Below are 20,172 nucleotides of genomic sequence, written 5' to 3'. Positions count from 1 at the left end.
GGTAGTATTTTTTTCTGTTTGAACGATACGAATAAATTCGTATGTATTAAGGCTTTTTTTTTTGTTAAAGAGGTGGGTAATCCCATTTACGGACACTTACGCAGTGTCGGGCTCGCTAACAGGTGCCGCACGATGTTATTAATATGCGTATGTAAACCTGCGCACTACCGACTAAACCGCCACCCCTGGCTACCACCCTTCCTGGAACCGCTAACGAAGCATTCCTTCTGGAAGGGGGTTACACGCCCACTCACACATTCATACGTCATAGTGCAATATCAACAGAAACACATACGTTACAGCAAAACAACAACAAACAAGAGACATCACCATACATCAAGATACAGAAACAGATTATGAAACTACATACTACACACAAAGAAGAGAGTCACACAATATCTGTGGACGCCAACAGATACGGGAGCGGAGTATCCGCGGCCTCTTCACGTCAAGGCGACCCCCACGTGAACGAGGGACCCCCTAGTCGTTCACTCACGAACCTGTCCGCCCCCGCACTCACCGACGCCGCCTATTATTTCGTGACTCCTCCCATGCTTGGAGGTCCCTCATCATGATTTTCACATACGTTGTGATCGCCTTCAGTTTTCTTTCTTTTCTATCATTATGTCCATCAGCTCCTCAGGCTGGAACATCACTTCCCTGCCTAGTACGTCAAGTAGCTCCGCCCTAGGTCCTTCGTATCTCGGACAGTGGAAGAACACGTGGTATGGCGTTTCCTCCTCCTCGCATACCGGGCAGTTCTGTTCATCGTCGAGACCGTACTTATGAAAGTATGCTCTGTATCCCCCATGGCCCGCTATAAATTGGGTAAGGCTGTAATCCAACAAGCCATGAGCACTCCCTCGCCAGCGCCTTACATCTCTCACTAGGCGGTGTGTCCATCTGCCTTTTGTGCTGCTGTCCCACCGTTCTTACCACTTGTTCTCCATCTCCTCCGTCAGTGTACGTGTCCATCTTCTTCTGTATGCGGAGGAGAGAGCCCCAAGCTCACATAATCTTATCCGTATTTCAATTACCAAATCTATCGGAAGGATTCCCGCAAGAACTTCTATCGCATCCTTCGACACGTTCCTGTATGCTGCGGTGATTCTTAGGCAGCACCTCCTGTGTAAGAACTCCATCATGCCTTTGTACTTTTGGTACTTCGTTACTCTCTCCCATACCTCTGCTCCATAGAGTAGCGTTGAATAAACTACGCTTACAAGTAGTTTTCTCCTTTGCTGCTTCGGGCCGTGGCAGTTCGGGAGAAGGGCAGCAACTAACTTTCTTGTTCTTTCAGCTCTTTCACATGCCTCCTTTACGTGTGTGCCGAAACGAAGCCGGACGTCTATCCAGACGCCTAGATACTTAACCGCCGGTCGTGACACTGTTCTTTGTTCTTCTAGTGGTATCACTATGGTGGGTCTTCGTTTGGCCTTTGTATGTATGTATTAAGGGTGGCTAAACTTTATCAAGCGTGATTTAAACTTTGATTTCAGTTTTTGTGAATCAGAAAATCCATCGTTGGTTTAATTAATGCGACGGGGGTGCTTATATATATATATATATATAATTGAGACAGTTTTTTTCGACGGGGGTGCTTATATATATATATATATATATATAAGCACCCTCGTCGCAGCTTCGCACGTGCTATAAGGTTACTTACGTTTTCCGTTTGCGGTCAGGTGATGTTTAGTCGGTGGGGGCTAGCGGTAGCAGGAAACGGTAAACATATAAAAAACAATTTATGTTTTCTTAAAATATTAAAATTTATTCTACCCGAAAATACTTTTTAAATCTGTTATAAAAAAATTTTTTATACTACAAAAAATACTCTAAATGATCAAAATAATTCAATGACACGATAATACAAAGTGATTCAGGAAGAAATGGAAATAATTTGGTAACTGATTCAAGAGCTTAAAATAAGCAAAAACGGTATTACAGACACGTGTCAAAATAACGTTTTCTCCTAGAGTTAAGTAAGCGAAAAGTTTGGTCCGGTTTCAGTTTCCCCGGAAAAATTTCAAACTGAATTTTTTAAGAAATTATATAAAGGGTAAACGTATATAACTAAATATGATTTTTAGATATTTATCTAAAAATATTTACAAGCCCAAATCGAATGAATATAACACATCGTTCGAAATTTATTTACCTTTCTTCACTTCTTCAAGGTCGAATTTCAAAAAATCTATAAAACGGTTTTTAGATGTTCAATGATTGTACACACCAAAGATCAAGTTAATATCTTCATTTGCCACCGAAAAATTAAAAAAGAAAAAAAATTCATTGTTACTTCATTTTAACCCTTTAAACTCGGAATTTCCAAAAAAAAATTCTTTTTTACTATGCACTTACACCGTAAGAAGAATGAGTATTCCAATTTCCATCGATTTATCTCAGTAGTTTTTGCTTGGCGTTGATTATGAATCACACACGACATGTTCTTATATATATATATATATATATAGATAAAAATAATATATATTCATCGTTCAAGTAGTTTGATCTAACAAGTGCCAAGTGCGTGACTTTCTTTTTTTACGCCCCCTATAATACGAGTAATTAAAACAAACAGATGTCTTTTATTTTACTTACATTTTTTTAGGTTATTAAAATTATTAACCATCCTGACAAGTAAAGAGAAGGCTTCCTATCATTAATGAAAATGTCTGAAAAAAATTTGTTAGCTTTTAAATAAAAATGTAATTGCTTTATATATATATATGAGTGTGTGTGTGTGTGTGTGTGTGTGTATGTGTGTATGTGTGTAAGCCTACACAGATACCTATAAACCTATGTATATATACATACACTTTATATATATATAAAGTTTATGTATATATACATACACTTTATATATATATAAAGTTAAAAGTATATTCGGTTATATTATTATTGGCGAAAATTTCAATTTTCGATTAAATGTGTTTTGTTGGTCCTCCTCAAATTACGCTGACCATAAAATCAGAAGAATTATACAGAGTGAATATAAATTATTCTGAGCATATTAGGAGTTAATAAAAATTGTACAAGGCAAAATAGCGTGCGTTGATTATTTTCAAACATTACTGTAGGTACTAGAGTTACTGATGACATTAACCCTCCGACGCGTTGTAACGACAGGGGAGATCTTCAATTGACCAATAGAACGATGGTTTCATGAAAGCGGATCTGTTATTACTGCTCGTAGACGTATTCGTTCATAATACGGTCGTGATCTTCCAAGTAAAGACTCTATTAAACGTTTGTGTCAGCAGTTTAAGGATTCAGGAAATGTAGTACATTTCCTGAATCCATACAGTATTTCCTGTATCCTTAAAAATGGCATTAACAGACCTCCCGTCTCCGGGGAAGTTTGTGGATCGAGTAAGAGAAATTTTTCAGAGAAACCCGCGTAAATCGATTTGTCGTGCGAGATTAGAACTGAAAATATCGCATCGGCAGTTGTAAAGGTTCTATATAAGCACCTAAAACTTCATACTTAGAAAATTCAGTCGGCGCATGCAATTGAAGATGATAAACAACGCCGTCAACGATAAAGTGAACGAAGATAACGCGTTTTTAGAAAAAAAATAAATTATTCTGACGAAGCCACCTTCCATGTTTATGGTCACGTTAACCGTCATAATTGTCAAACGAAACGAGATAGTACGAAAATTAACATTTGGTATGCGTTGACTGATTATGAATTGATTGGACCCTTTTTCTCCGCCGAGCCAACTACTAGCGCTAGTTATCTAAACGTGTTACACGAGTATGTAAAATCACAAATCGAACATCGGTAACCCAACGATTACTTTCAACAAGATGGCGCACCATTATCACACTGGAGTTTACATGTTAGGACTACCTACATGAACGATTTCCTCAACTTTGGATCGGCCATGATGGACCGATTCCCGGACATTACGACACTCGATTTCTTTCTTTGGGGGTTTGTCAAAGACAGAGTATTCGCAACGAAAATTGTCAACATCAATGAACTGAAAAGAAGAATCGATTGTGGAATAACTCCAGGTATTATTATTAATGGAATAACTCCAGGTATTCTTCGTAATTTATGATCTATAATTTTATGAAGATATCCTAATTTTTTTAATATTTTACATTAAGTACACTCGTATTTATAAGAATTACAAAATCTATTTTAATAAATAGATTTTAGAGTTGTTTTTTTTTTATAAATTCTTCATTTTTATAGGAAATACAGCTATTGTTCAGTGTTCACAAATTCATTTTAAGTAAGAAATATTCAAATTTTATCCTAGTTTTTTATTTTATCAAAAATGGATTTCCGTTCTTCCCGATTGAATAATTTAACGCAAAAATGATTATAATTTTACTTTGTACAGTATTACTTATACTGATTAGGAAACCTGAATATGTTCAGGATTTTAACTTTCATATTAAAAATCGTTTTAAAAATTTTATTTTTTATTTTATTATTTATTTTCCTGGCATTACAACTCTAGAGTTATGCTACAAGAAGGAAAGAATGGTAATCAGCCAAAAAATGAGGTATGGGTTTTTTCTTTTCTCAACATTTCACTACCCAGGAACTCCAAAAAAACAAAAGAAGTTGGAAGTAATATTCGTACGTAGTATGTACGTGGATCGGTGTTTAAATCTTTAATAATTTTGACTGGATAAACCGATTTTGATGAAGTTTGGGACAGATACTCGTCTATATGGGGCAGTTTGTTAGTATAAATTTGGGTCAGTATCTCTTGATGGTGGGGTAGATAGTTTCTTTTGAGACAGTTTTTTCAAAATTTTGCTAACATATCCCCACTTTATATATTCATACCTTAATATTCTGCCGTACAAGTGAACCCCCTCACTTTCATCATAAAGAATGTATCATTACTCTTAGAGAAAGCAATTAAAATTAATTTAAATAATACATAATAGTGCATACATATATGCTTATCTTACCGTTAATAAAAAGCATTTGCCCCCAAATTCTACCGTTTCTCCAAAAATCGAAAAAAGATATCTTTTTATTTATTGCATATTTCTTAACCGAATTTTTGTTATGTCTTCCTAAGCATAGTAGTAGTGCAAGTGGCCCAAAAACAATACTTTTGGGGCAATATTGGGAGAGGAGTCGATCAAATTTTAAAAGTAACGATTTTTTGAATTTTTTAAAACTTTTTTTGGTTATTTTAAACTTTTAATAATATTATTAAATATTATAAAATTAGTAATAATATTAGTATTACAATAAAATTTCATCGTAATTCACCAATGCCAGGAAAGTATTAATGACTTTGTTGTCAGCTTTTTTAAAAAATTGAAAGATATAGTAAGAAAAAAATAAATCACCTCAAAAAGTTCTCCTGTATGAATCATTGAAAGATTTTATATTGAGGAATTTTAAATGTAGAATAAATGTACAGTTTTATAGATTTTATTAAAATGAACATGGTAATATTATATGTTATTTTATTACTTACAATTAAAAATTCAATTTTATAGCTTTACTTTCAAAGGATACCCTTTCTCTCCCTTATGTCCGTGCCAGTCAAGGTCAAATCATGTGATCATCTCTTAATATACTGTTTTCTGTCTCTTGGACCGTCCTCATTCCTTGACACAGATTTTTAAAAGTTAAGTGTGATTCGAAGAACACAATTATTCAGTATAAAAACTAATAATAATGTGTATATATATATATATATATATATATATATATATATATATATATATATATATATACAGTTTAGTATGTACAAGAGTGTACTGGGTACTGAGATAATATAGGTTGGTAAAGTTGTCATTTCCATATCGGGAATTACGACCTCCACATGCTACTGTACTGACACGCGGCTCAAGTTTGCACCATTCGTTTACTCCGATTAGACAGACCAGGCTTGATGGTACTGTTATTTTTTCATAGTATATTTTGTTTTTTTTTTTTTAATTATGTAAAATAATACTACCGATGAATGATTTAAACTTGGCATCGTAACGTGTTTATATTTAAACTGAATATAGACTAAACTTGACTTAAATTTACAGCATTGAATTCGCTTTCACCCCCAATCATATTACATTATATTATATGTAAACGCTAATATTCTCATTAAGTAGATCAGGATGTCCTTGTATGTCAATAGATTTTTAAGCTTTTAATTTTTTTTTAACTTATTGTATAATTTATTTATTTTAAATAAAAATGTTATACCACTATTTATATATTTATTTATGTGGTATGAACTAGATATTCTTTTCTATTATATTTATTTAATAAAACTAGAACAGGTTCTTATTTGATATTTTAATAGTATTACACGATTCCTATTTGTAATTCAAGTTATATTCAACCTGTTTACCTATTTATTAATTGTTTCAATGTATACTTTATTGCAACTGTAAAATATATTTTATTTCATTAACATGATATTTAGTAATTTAATATTCCAAAATCGATTGATTAATCTTTAATATAAAATGGAAAAAATAAATCCTGTATATAAGAAACAAATTACACGAATTTTTACCATTTTATGATTATTGTTGTATATTTTATTTAAATAACTAGAAATTATGACCGATCTTATTTATCTATTTATGTCATACATAGTAACATCACAGTGACATGATGTCAACAGTACTCTGCAGAGACGGCAAGGCATCTATTCGAAGTCTGCGTGTTAGTCTTTTTAAAAAAGACCTCTTTATTTTCTATTTAGCCTCCGGAACCACCGTAAGGTATTAATTACTTTTGAGGATGAATGAGGATGTTATGTATGAATGTAAATGAAGTGTAGTCTTATACAGCCTCAAATCAAACATTCCCGAAATATGTAATCAATTGAAACCCAACCACCAAAGAACATCGATTTCCACGATCTGGTGTTCAAACCCGTATAAAAGTAACTGCCTTTACCAGGATTTGAACCTTAGAACTCTCGACTTCGAAATTAACTGATTTGCGATGACGAGTTCACTACTAGGCCAACCCGGTTGGTTTTTAAAAAAGATCTAAAAGTATTTAATAGGATTATTATTTCTAAAAATAAAAAAAGATTAAAGGATTATTCCTGAAAATGACTGTACAGTTTTTCAAATGATTTACGACTCATGTCAGGTAATATTACAAAGAAAAATGTCAAAAAAAGATTACCCTTGGATTATTATTTTATTTTATTTTAAACCAATTCTGGAAATTTTATATATATTCACAATATATAAACACGTCAATTTAGCCAGTAAAAAGCATATAATAATTGATTTTTTTTTTTAAATAACTTTTTAGATTAGAGAAATAAATGATTTGTTGGATACTTAAGAGAAAGGATGTTAGTTATTTTCAGAGAAAAGCAGAAATAATCTGGTTTAGTTTTAATCACCCTAAAATTTATTAATGAATTACTTTGCTAATTAATTATAAAAATGTTTTCAAAATTGCGTTTATTTGATTTTGTATTAGATAATTTCTTTCTTTATAGATTAAATTAACAAAACGAATAATTCCATGATGTATTTTTATTTCATTAGCTAAATTAAAGATTTATCTTAATTTGATTAAAATTACACAATAAATGTTTTATTGAACGAATAAAATGAACGATAATTCATTATGTTTAGGCATCCTTCACACGTGTAACTATTTTTTTTAAATTGAAATATTTATTTTGTATTCAGAATTCTTTGTTATAATTTATTGTACTATTCTATAATAATCTCGCGTTTTTTTTAGAATAAGAAATATATCTTTTTCTTTCAATTTTGTTTGTTTGGAATGCCGGAATTTGTATTGAAATTCCAATAATAATTGTTATTTCTTTTCTGCTAGAAATAAGTTGTATCGAATGTATTTCTGTGGGACTTATGCGCAGGCGATTAAAAGAAGTTATTCTTGGAAAGTTGAAATCATAAAACGGTTTTGTTTATGAGTTCTAATTTTCACAACTGACATTTCTCTTAAACATCTGGTTTTATTCGTGGCAAGATAAGAAATTCCAATTGTAACATATTTTTTGTACATATATCAGTTCTTTATAAACTTTTGCCTTTACGTTCTTCCATAGTTATAATTTTTATTTTTATATATTCATTTGGTTAGTTAATTTATAATTAGTAATAAAATTATATTTTATTTTTTCCTTCTTAATCGATTATTTTTAAAATATTTTTTTTTTTTTGTTTAATTCAATTGTTTTAATTTATGTAATTTAATCGTTATATTTTTAGTCGTAATTGTTTAATAAATTCCATGTAGCTTGCATCAGCTAATATTACTAAAAGAATTCTTTTGTTACTCCATCATTAAGTTTAGTTTATATTAACGAGTTAAATTTCGTTTCGTCCAATTACTTGTATAATCGAAATATTAACAAATAAATGTCTCGAATTGCAGTTTAATAGTAATAAATAGATCCTATCATTAAGTGATTTTATTATTTTCTTTTAAATAATAAATCTGGTTACTAATATAAAAGGTTCTTTAAAAAGAGGAGGTTTTCCATTCAAGTAGTGTATTTTTTACTTATTTATTTTTTATGTGATATATGTTCTTCAGGGTTTTCTTTTTACCATATGGGCCAACTTTGTTGATTCTTTCTATTTCAGTTTTGTATAGAATATTACTATTTTAGTCGTAATGTTAAGTTTTTCTGATAACTTTAGTAGTAAATTTTTGAAACGGAAAAATAAATTGTTTAAATAGACGATTTGAAAATACTTTTTATTATCTTTATTCCGTATTGGGTTGTTTTAACGTAACGATGTATACAGTCTGCTACATTCTGATCTTTAGTATATTTTCTGTGGAAAATTCAAGAGTTTTCACGCTTTCAAAAGTTTACAGTAAAATAAAATTACATAATAACGCATTCCTAGTTTTTATCTCACGCTCGTTAGGATCCTTTTTATATGACTTTTTTTAGTTTTATTCAAAATACAAGTTTCTCTCGTCTTTGTGATTCTTTGTGAATGGAGTTCTTTTTATATGAGTACCTTCTTTTGGTAGCCTTATCTACATTTTTAATGAAAATAAAATTACAATAAAAATCTAAAATAAAATAATTATAAAAATTAAACTTTATAAAACCGAATTAGGAGATACGTAATAGAAAGTTAAAAAATAATTTATTTTTCACTTTTTCTTTAAGTTTTAACTTTTTTGAACTAGATGCTTAATTAAAATTTAGTTAATAGTTAATTCTAATTTGGCGTTGAAATGTAAAGAAGTATTGAAGAAGTGTTAATTTTTATTTTAAATTACGTTTTTATTATTATTATCATTATAATGTGTGCTTTGCAGTCTGTTCAACTCTCTCCCACGGTCCAATGAGATGTTCAGACTTAGTCCAACCATTCCTGAGTTGTATGATAAATTGAACCTCAACCCCCAAAGTAGACCGGTATCCTTTTCTTTCTTTTTTCTGTTTAGCTTCCGAATCACCGTAAGGTACTACGTCAGAGGATGATATGTATGAATGTAAATGAAGTGTGTCTTGTACAGTCTCAGGTCGACCATTCCTGAGGGACGTAGTTAATTGAAACCCAACCACCAAAAAGCACCGGTATTTACGCTCTAGTATTCAAATCCGTATAAAAGTAACCGTCTTTACTAGGATTTGAGCCTTAGAACTCTCGACTTCGAAATCAGCTGATTTACGATGACGAATTTAGAACTAGATTGGTATCCACTGTCTAGTATTCAAATCCGTATAAAAGTAACTAACTTTTAATAGGATTCGAACCTCAGAATCTTCGACTTCGAAAATCAGCTGTTATACAACTGACTTTGCGACGACGTGTTTATCACTAGACTTTTACTTTTATCTTTAATACAAGGTTTTTTTAGTTCATTTCATTGTTTTTTTTTCAAAAGTTTACTTTTTATTATTCCATATTTAATAATTAAATTTTGATTCCAACATTTTTTCTTAATACGAATTTTTTTTCATTGTTTGACCAATATTTTAATAAACAGATTTATCTATTGCTTATAAGTTATTATTCATATTAATAAATATGAAATAAAAAAGATATTTTTCGGTTGTAAACTTTTTTTTAGGATTGAGGGCAGTACTTCATTATAAATAAAATACAGGGTTCATAGATTGCGTACAGTTGTTATAATAATTGGGTAATTGAAAAAAAAACACTTGGTTGTTTATTACGTTTTACAATCTTTTTAATAGGTTATTAAAAAAGCTCAGTTCGCTTAAAATTGTATGTATTTTTTTTTACATTTATAAAACAAATATTCTGTTGCTTGATTTGTTTAATTCTTAAATTTTACTTTTGTACGCTTTCAATTTTGTATTTAAAAGTACGAGTATGTGGTAAAAGAGAGAAAAACAACAATATATGTATATTTGGGACAGTTATAAAAAGCGATTTTTTTTTGTTTTGTTTTCATTCTAAGCAGTATTAGTCGTCTTCCGGACGGTTAAAGATAGTTGGACTCCCAAAATGGGTGGACGCAACACGATACAGACTTAAAATAGATTCTGCGGCCTTACTCTGCTATAACTTATTAACGTAGACATCACCTCAGTTTTGCCTCACTGCTAAGCGTTCTGTTGGATGTCGCGACGCTTTGTTACGTCACTGACCTTCTAAAAATGTGTTAAAAATTTATAAATTATTTATATATTTTTTATTGTAATTTTAAATTCCCCATATAAATTTAAATTATTTTTAATATAAATGAAATCAAATTATAAAAAAGTTATAAATTAAAAATGGGTCAATACGGACAATACTTTTCTATTCGTTCTCCCAAGTAATCAATTTTTATAAATGCATATGTTGGTGGTAAATGAATTTTTGTTAACATTTCTTATTACATTAAATAGCATTTCGTTCTGAAAACAAGAGCTCTTCATTTATTTTCTTCTTAGAGACCGAATACCCCTCTCCATTGTTGCTTAGGCTTTTATTTGGTTTACTGGAAAAAATTCAATGTCGTCGATCAGATTCCTCCATAAACAAGCCTTAAGATTTTTTTTAGTAACATAACAGCCTTATTTCAGCGTAATAATCGGAATAAATTATCTTTATTAAATACGATCAAATGAAATAAATTACGAGTTACTTTTTGTACACTTGTTTCTTATATAAACTGGAAATTTACATAATCACTTCAATATAAATAAGGTCATCAGAATAATTTAAATATTTTTTTTTTAGTTAAGCTCCACCTATAAACCATGTCAATTTACAGAATCGTCATCCGATTCATAAATATTATAATCTATCAACAGTATAATCTTAAAATATACGTTGAACGATCGAAGCAATTATCATTGAAATTGAACCGTGTATTCCAAAGACATAAATCATCCGCAACTATTATTAGGCCTATAAATAAATATCATATCGGTCAGAACATGATTTTATTAATGGTGTCAGGAATGGTAGAAATTTTATTCCAAGAATTAAAAAAATGGAATTCTTCTAGCATTTGCTTGGAAGGATTAAGAAAAACCGTGGGAATTTTTTAAATTATATTAATAAATAAAAGTAATTAATCAAATTAAATAATAATAATGAATTTACATAAAGATAAATCAAATAAATTAAAAACTTATAGAATAAAATAATATGTTAAAAGATTAATTGAAAATATTTAAATATTATTAAAATATATGTTAAACGAGTATGCAGAAAATTCAGGTTTGTCTAGTTTGTATTGAAAACTCATCAAAAGAATAATTTTTGCTATTATTATTTTTTTTAATTTACTACTCTGTGTTAGATCTATTGATAATTTAATAAAAATTGTACGGCATCATAAGAGATGATTTTTGGTAACATTATGCTGTAATATTAGAAAATAGCTACTTTATTTGTTTTACATTGTTATAATTCTGTTTAGAAATTAGCAACTATTTTTTTAGCATATTTATAAATATTATGAAATGATAGAACTTTGATTTTACTAAATACCAGTATACATGATTCATATTTACCACATCAAACGAAAATCTGATATTTCGTTTTTGTATTATTAAAATTCGTTTTTCTAAGTTGCCAGATGCAATATTATTTTTTAATGGGAGTATACGTGTAAGTATAATTAATGAATAATATCAATGCTGTTTTCAGACAATAAAGATTGAGACTGAATGCTGATAAAACTAAACATATGATCCAGTAGTAAGCGCAACATTCTTCTGGACAATAGTACTGCAATTAGTGATATACAGTTAGAGAAAGTCGAACTTGTTTATCTTGAAAACGTTATTAATTCTAAATAGGATTAATCAGTTGAAATTAACCGCTGTAGCTGTTGTTGTTAAAATAAAATCTTTAAAAATCTAAAGACTTGAACCTAGAAGGGCTTCGTATAAAAATGGTTCATCGTTACGCCTTCTTGTCTTATTTTATGGAGCCTAATCACTGACGCTAACCAAGGCGACGGTGAAACATATTTATTCGTCTGGAATGATTCTTCAAACAACTTTTGAGAATAACCTAGGTAGACAGAAATTAAAACTTAATTAAAGTGTTCTTATTTTAATGGATAAAATCGTATAGTTAGTAAGGATAAGGAAACGAATTTTTTTGGATATAGATTTTCGAAAAATATGAGATTTTACAAGAAGGAAATATTCTCGCTGAATGTGATCCTGGTACAAGAAGAGGCTCGTAATTTTAGGTCACAACCAGTGATTCGGAATGTCTACAAATGAATTATTTCGAGCAGCTCTTGATAAGAACGTGAGAATGCGGATAATGGTGAGAACCAACGAGCAATAGCGGACGCATGGTGTAACAAGAAGAAGATACTTATCATAATCAGTAATTTATAATGTCGATTAATCTATGGTTAAAGCTGTTACTCGGTGAAAATTCATCGTAACAAAATGTTATTTGATTTTCACAAAATTATTAAAATCATTAATTGTTTCGGTACATAATATCTTCCTCAGATTTTTTTTTTTTTTTTAGCTTTAGAATACTAAAAGTACTTAAACAAAAAAAGGTAAATACAAACACCAAACGAGACAAAATAAACAAAGGTAAAGAATAACAACAGGAAGCGTACATATCTTTATCAATAATATGCTTGTAAAAATGTAACATATTAAAGTACACTAGGAAGGTAACGTGTACCGAAACAGCTGTTATGATTTCTTAACAAAATTACGTAAAAATCAAATAATATATCTGTGTATTTTCTTTTGTTGTTTAATGTCGATTGACTTAGTTTTTTTTCAGTCGTTTCAAAGCGAAACAATTTGGTTTGATCTTGTTGCATAAAAAAAATTAGTTACATCATCTTATAGAAATTTATTATCTAACAAGATGCCCAAAAATTGTATACTGTAGGCAAGAAAAATAGTACATTAATAAGGAAAAATAGGTTATATTTAATGTTACAATTCAACTAATATATGTCTAATTTTGAGCTTTATGAAAAATTTTCTAATTCATTGAATAATTAATTATCTTACTGTGTAGATGTAGCATTGACAATTAAAAGCGTAACCATCGGTGGTTTGATATTTTGAGGAAGAACAAGGGACTTAGGCCACAAAAATAATCATATTTAACTTATGTAAAATCCGGTTCGTAAAATATTTTTAGCGATTTAACATCGTAATATTTGAATGGTATAATTTTATTTTTGAATTAATGGCTCAAAAAGTTATTTCTATTTATTGTAATCAATAAAATTGTTATTTTCTATATGGAGTACTACAGTAAACTTACTAGTTTAAAAAAAAAAGAACAGTCATTAATATTTTTATGTACATCAGGTACCATAACTGTAATCGTTGTTGTGACCAGACGTGAGACAAAACCATAGATTTCTTAATAATAATAAACAAAAAAAAACATGTTTGCTAAAATAAACTTCGAGAAACTTACAATGTAAAAATAAATTCAAAATACGTGTCGTAAGATAACGAATATTAAGTGTTGAATTTATAACTCCTAAATAAGTAAAGGATATAACATTATGCAAAGAATTGGAATTTGAGAATTAATAACCAATAAGAAACTATATCGGACATCAGGAGGGAGTAGTCACGCATGCGCTTTGAGTAACTACACTACTGCGCAACTGAGTAACAGTTTGTTTATCAATTTGAAATGTAATAGAAATATTTGGCATACAAGCGTAAAATACTTTAAAGTTAATTTGTTGTAAAGTATAGATTCACTGGTAATTTTCGTTTTTGATAGTTAAGAAAATTAGATTAACTATTTCAATGTCGATAGAGTGTTTATTTGGAACATCATTTCGAACATATTTCGAACATCAAATCGGTAGTTAAACGGTGGTGTAAGGATAAGAAATAAAATGTTCTACTTTAATCAAATGCTGTAGATTCAATAAATAGTAATTTGGTGTTGCCTCCTGTATTCACGAAATATTTTATCTGTTTTAATTTTTATTATTATTTAGTAATAATTAATACTAACTAATATAATTTTTAATAATTGATCTTTCTCGGCGGAAGGGATACACTTTTCAAAACACATTTGCCAATTTTTAATTAATGATATTAAAATTTCTTGTTTTAAAATTTAGAAAAATATGTTTATTAAGAATTACATTTGTTGTTTTGTTATTATTATAACATTTTATTAAATTAAAATTACTAAGTTTTTTTATTTGTATTGTTTCAGTTCAAGGAATGGTAGTGCAGCAGACACCAACTACACAGCTTGGGTAAGTTTTATTACTTAATTGATGTTATCCAGTAAATTTTATTTATTGAAATCAGTAAATTATTTGGAATAAAAATGAAATATACATTCATTCAAGATGATATTATTTATTTTTTTAAATAAGAAAATTCGAGATTTTACGATAGTTATAAAAATAATTTGGTGGTGAATACTGTGATGCGCTTTCACAATTCCTTTTCACAATAATCTTTTTTTTATTTGTCGTTTGTCGTTATTGAAGTATATTGTTATTTAGTTTTAAAAGCATCCCTATATGACGTAAATAATATGACAATCTTTTAAATGAATCGTACGTTAAAAATGTTGACTTCCCTATAAACGAGATGTAAATAGATTTATGACAGACGTTTTCCTGCTTCAAGATGTTAGATCTTAAATTAGATATTTCCTATCGTGTCGTTATAGCTTGAAAACATTTTTATTATTAGCAAAATTCGATGAAATGGTAAAAATAAATACAAGTTGTAAATTTTAAAATGTATCCTTATCGGTCGGCTAATTTACCATTTTCTCATTTACTTTTTTTAACATTATAATTCGAAATATAAGTCAATAGTTGTCGATTCGAATCGGGGTCAAACAGTTTGAAATTTTAATTAAACAAATGACTCCCCTAGCTAAACTAGATATGATGGGTATGTTCTCTCGGTCTCATCTTATCCGATGAGAAAGGCAGTCGGATATGGTGCCAGCCATAACATCTCCTTTTGTACCGTTAGCTTGGAAATATTATTTGTATACTTCAACCCTTAAGCATATGCAAACTGTAGAAAAACTGCAATTATATTAATTAAATACATAAATTTTTAAATACTAATTATATAACTGACTTGGGAAACTCGCTAAAAAAAATGCTTAAAATAACTTTTTGAAACCGGTACCAAATTAAAATCAAATATCTACCAAACACATTGCTAAAACTTAATGTAGCACCGATTTTGAGAAATTCAAATTAAAACAAAAATTTAATAATATTAGTTTGTTACATTTGGTGCGTTTTTGGAAGACAATTTTATTATATTTTTAATATTATTTAATTTACTTTACGTACCTGTTATATATATAAAAAAGAGGGACTTTTAGAAAATAAAAATTGAAAATTAGGTGAGCTGGTTCATAATAGTTATCAGTTTTACTTTCCCGGCGAATGTAGCGAAAATATTAAAGGGGAAGATATGATGATCGTGCCAAAAATTGTGTATGGAGTTTTTTTTGCAAATCTTTACGTTGTAGGGTTCAACTAGTTGATTTAGACAAAAAAAAAATCACAGTGTTTACATGTATATATGTCTCACTGCTTTTGACCTTATATCCGAGAATTTACTGAACTAAATTTCTTCAAATTTGGCTCAAATGTTTCAATATATGGTGGATATTGATCTTATTATTTTTTTTTCAAAATTCGTTCAGAGGTGGTGGATATCGCGAAAAAACAACTTTAATTTTCTTCAGAGGAATTTTATAACAAATTTTACTTAGGCACTTTTTTTTTACATACATTGGCTACATAAATAATCCAATAGTTTTTTTTTTTAAAAAACCAACCCCATCTCTTAAAATTTAAATCCATATTTTTTGTTCTACTTCCCTTCGGTTTTAATATTTTGTTTTTTTCTTTATTTTTATATTTTATACATCATATTCAGGGCTATCAAAAAATGTGTATAATTTTCCAAAATTATAAACCGAAGGATTATAAGACCTTAAACACACAAAGATCTATTTGAACATTTTTATGGTCTTGCGTTAGCGTTTAATTGAGGGGGTTTTATATTTAAAGACAATTTTACTTAAGAAAATTTGTTAAGTAAAAAAAAATTATGAATTATCTACTTAAAAATATTTTTAGAAATTAAAAAAAAAAAAATTATTTTCCACCTATTTTGCCAGTTTTTTTATGTAAAGATTTTTTCCTGTAGTTATATATATATATTTTTTTTCTCCCCCCATTCAATGGTTAAGTCTCTAATCACATCCTACCTAAATTGTAAAGGAGTTTTTTTTTATGTTCATAAGCATTTAATTTAATAAGTATGTCTTGGAAATAAATCAAAACTTAAATTTTTATAAATGAAACCAACAACAGTGTAAGTTTTTAGTTCTATAGTTTTAGTTTGGTTTAGTTTTATAGACTGTTAATGTTATAGACTAAGTGTTTAGTTTTATAGCTTTTTGTTAACAGTTTAGAAACCGTTAATCTTTTCTAATAAATAACATTTTGTTAATGAACAAACAAATTGTTTCGTTTTCGCAAAACTTAATAAATACTAAGTTATAATTATAAAAAAAAGCCATGAAAATGAAAGTATTCGATATTGATAAAGAAAACCTTATATGGATTTTTGAAATGTGTAACTAGGAAACCTTGATTCAAACCGGTTAGCTTTATTTTCTAAAAATTGTTCATCAAAATCGTTATAATTAAAAAATTAATTATTAATCTAGAATTCTAGCGTAATCTTAATTTCGCTGAATTTCTTTTAAAATGTTGAAAAATGTTTATCTATTTTCAGATTTTTTAATAAATTAAATTACAATTTTTAAGTTATAACAGGAAACCTGTTGAATACACTTTAAATATCTTCTATTGTTAGTTATTTTTAAATTATATTTTATGAGGGCGTAACCTGTAAAATTGTTCAACCAACTCGTCTTTTAATATATGTTGTTTTTTTTCTTCATTTATTAAATACCTTATTTTCTAAATCGTTATATATTTTTACTATTTTTTTTAAATATTTTTTCGGATAAAAATAATTAATTTCAGTATATTTAAATTAATTATGCGCTTTCAGAAAAATCTGAAAATACAAATTGTATTATTAATTGTGACGCCAGCTTGGTTACGCATGAAATAGCGTTTATATCTATTATATTTTTCTACAACCTTCGCCTACTTTCTCTCTTTTAAAATAAAAGAAAAGCTACTAAAACATTAAAATTATAAAAGAAAAACTATTAACATTAAAATTTGAATATTTAAGTTACAAAGGTCCACAGCTCTACCTCATAACCTACTTTGGTAGTTAGGTTTTGAGGTAAGTTCGTCGAGATAGTTCAGCTGATCCCAGCGTTAAGCAGTCCCGACTCTAAAAATATGGAATAAACTAAAACTAAAGTATGGAATAAACTTTGCCATTTTAAAACAGATATCATAGTAATTGACCGATCTCCCTGGGTGAGTAGGTGGTAGGAGGTCCCGGGTTCGTATCCCGGGACACAGAGCGGGCACAGCAGTGCCCGGTCTTTCATAAAAAAAAAAGATAAAAATTGTACTAATTTAAAACAGATAATTTAGAAATTTGCCGACTTCCCTGGCTGAGTAAGTGGTAGCTTCTCGGCATTTCGTGCAGAGGTCCCGGGTTCGAATCCCGGTCAGGCATCTTTTAATACATTACTAATTTCCATCGGGCTCTGATCATAGCTGTTGATGCTCATTCTTTCATAACAAAAAAGAAAAAAAATTGAAATTTATTCAAATGAAAGAAATTAATAAATTTAAAATTACTTCTGATTAAATTTTATTAAATAATGTTACTATTTTTATTTTACCTAATAATGAAATTGATAAAAAATTTCCGGTTAAAGAGAATAATTTTGTTTTAAAAAAAGTAATAACAACAAAAACTCCAGGATTTTTGGAAATGGATTTCTAAATTTACCCGTTTACGAGATTTAAAAAAAAAATTATTGTATTAAATTTGTTTCTCTTTTCAGGATTAGAAGTAATACGGTATTTATTTCTGTGTTTCTATGTTAATGTCATTCATTTTTAATCTAATATCGTAATCCTGTAGCAATATTTCTCTTCTTAATTTCGGCAGTTTTCTTTATTTTAAGCTGCCAAATGCGGGATTTCTATTCTGAACCATTTTTAGAATTAATAATTAAAACGTAAAAATTTAATAGAATTAATTAAATTTTTTTGTTACTTTCAAAAAGTAAAACTTTTTTTTATAGGTTAGATTTCTGATTAATTTTTAAAGATTTCTTCTAAAGAAAATATTTGATCCACCTTGACGTACTGAACCGATCGATCAGTGAATTTTGAAGAAAGGTATATAATGCTAGCTTGCCAGGATCGATCAAGAGTTCTCGTTTTTTATCCAATCATAATTTCTTCAGAAATTATTATATATGAGTATATATATATATATATATATGTAAATATAGCTTCACCATACATATGAAAGAAATAAGCTTGAAAATTGTTATTTTTTGTATCATGCACATTATATTTTTTAAAAGTTAAAGATCCTTACTATTTTAGAGCAATTTGTTTGTTTTATTGATTTATGAAAATTTTGTGGCAATTCAAAATAGATATTTTTTACCTTCCCGGTGAATATAGCTAGAATAGCTATAGTCCAACTAATTCATCTAGACCAAAAACCTATGTATGCGTGTACGTGTATGTACGTATATGTGTCGCACTGCTTTTGGGTTTATATTTTGGGATCTACTTAACCGATTTTCTTCAAATGTTGCTCAAATATATCTATATATAAGGCATTGATCATATTTATTATTTTTCAAAATTCTTATGGGAGTAGTGGGATATCACGAAAAAACAAATTCCGATTTTATCCAGAAATATTTCAGAAAAAACTATAGTAAAGCATATTTTTTACCTACAATGCATATATAAATAAATTAAAAAAAAAAAAAATTTAATCAACCCTCACTTCTTGAAAAATATGTTTTTAGTTTTTTTGTTCTATCTCCTTTTTTGAAAGTTTATACTCCATATACAGATCTATTAATTTTTTTTATGTATTCCTTTATTTAAAATCAGTTTCCTGAACAATGAAACTACAAGTAAATTGTACAGAGTAATAATGACGTGAACGGGAAGCATCCAGTCTTATCTCCCAAAACAATATAAAGGTTTAAAAGAAGGATAGTACGATAAAAAGTATAACGAATAAAAATATAACAAAGTACAAACAATTCGACAGTTAACTGTAACAACAACAAAAAAATTAAATGGTAACATAACATAGGTGTTGAGAACGATAAAATAAACGGTTAACAAAACAAACAAGCGAATGAATATAAAAAAAATTGTTAATATTAAAAAAAAAATTCTTTTATTGCCATACATGAGAAAAAAAGAAGACATATAACAAAGTAAGACTGGTTACACATAAGAAACAAAGTGAAAACCACGAAACTTAAACGATTCAAAAACAGCAAAACATAAGAATTCATATTACTAAATTAAAATAACTAATAAATAATCAGCAAAATTTCAGTAACAAAACGATGATATTCAATGCACAACACATGCAGCCTCTTCAGTTATCTCACCTCTTCACTGTTATCTGAAAGTTTAAAAGCCAAATGGTTTTCATGCGCATTAAGCTTAAGTATGAGTACATACTTTTAATTTAACCCATGAATTTCTTCACTAGTAAATGGCTCCCTAGATAGTTGTGGATCTCCTTGTTCTTTGCAAACCGTGGCATCTCCAAAATCTTTTTCAACACTTTGTTC

General features: G+C 28.8%; 1 protein-coding gene across 9 annotated transcripts in view; it reads left to right on the top strand.

The window, feature by feature from the left end:
* Positions 1 to 20,172, top strand: part of sls (sallimus) — a 397,202-nt gene that overhangs the window by 31,333 nt on the left and 345,697 nt on the right. For all 9 annotated transcript variants that reach the window (XM_075372741.1, XM_075372740.1, XM_075372745.1 and 6 more), the window contains exon 2: positions 14,614 to 14,656. In XM_075372741.1, coding sequence (XP_075228856.1) covers positions 14,614 to 14,656 — 43 coding nt within the window. The remainder of the gene's footprint in view (positions 1 to 14,613; positions 14,657 to 20,172) is intronic.

This window comes from Lycorma delicatula, chromosome 8 (genome assembly GCF_047948215.1).
Source record: "Lycorma delicatula isolate Av1 chromosome 8, ASM4794821v1, whole genome shotgun sequence".
Lineage (NCBI taxonomy): Eukaryota > Metazoa > Arthropoda > Insecta > Hemiptera > Fulgoridae > Lycorma > Lycorma delicatula.
This window is presented reverse-complemented; position numbering and strand designations above follow the sequence as displayed.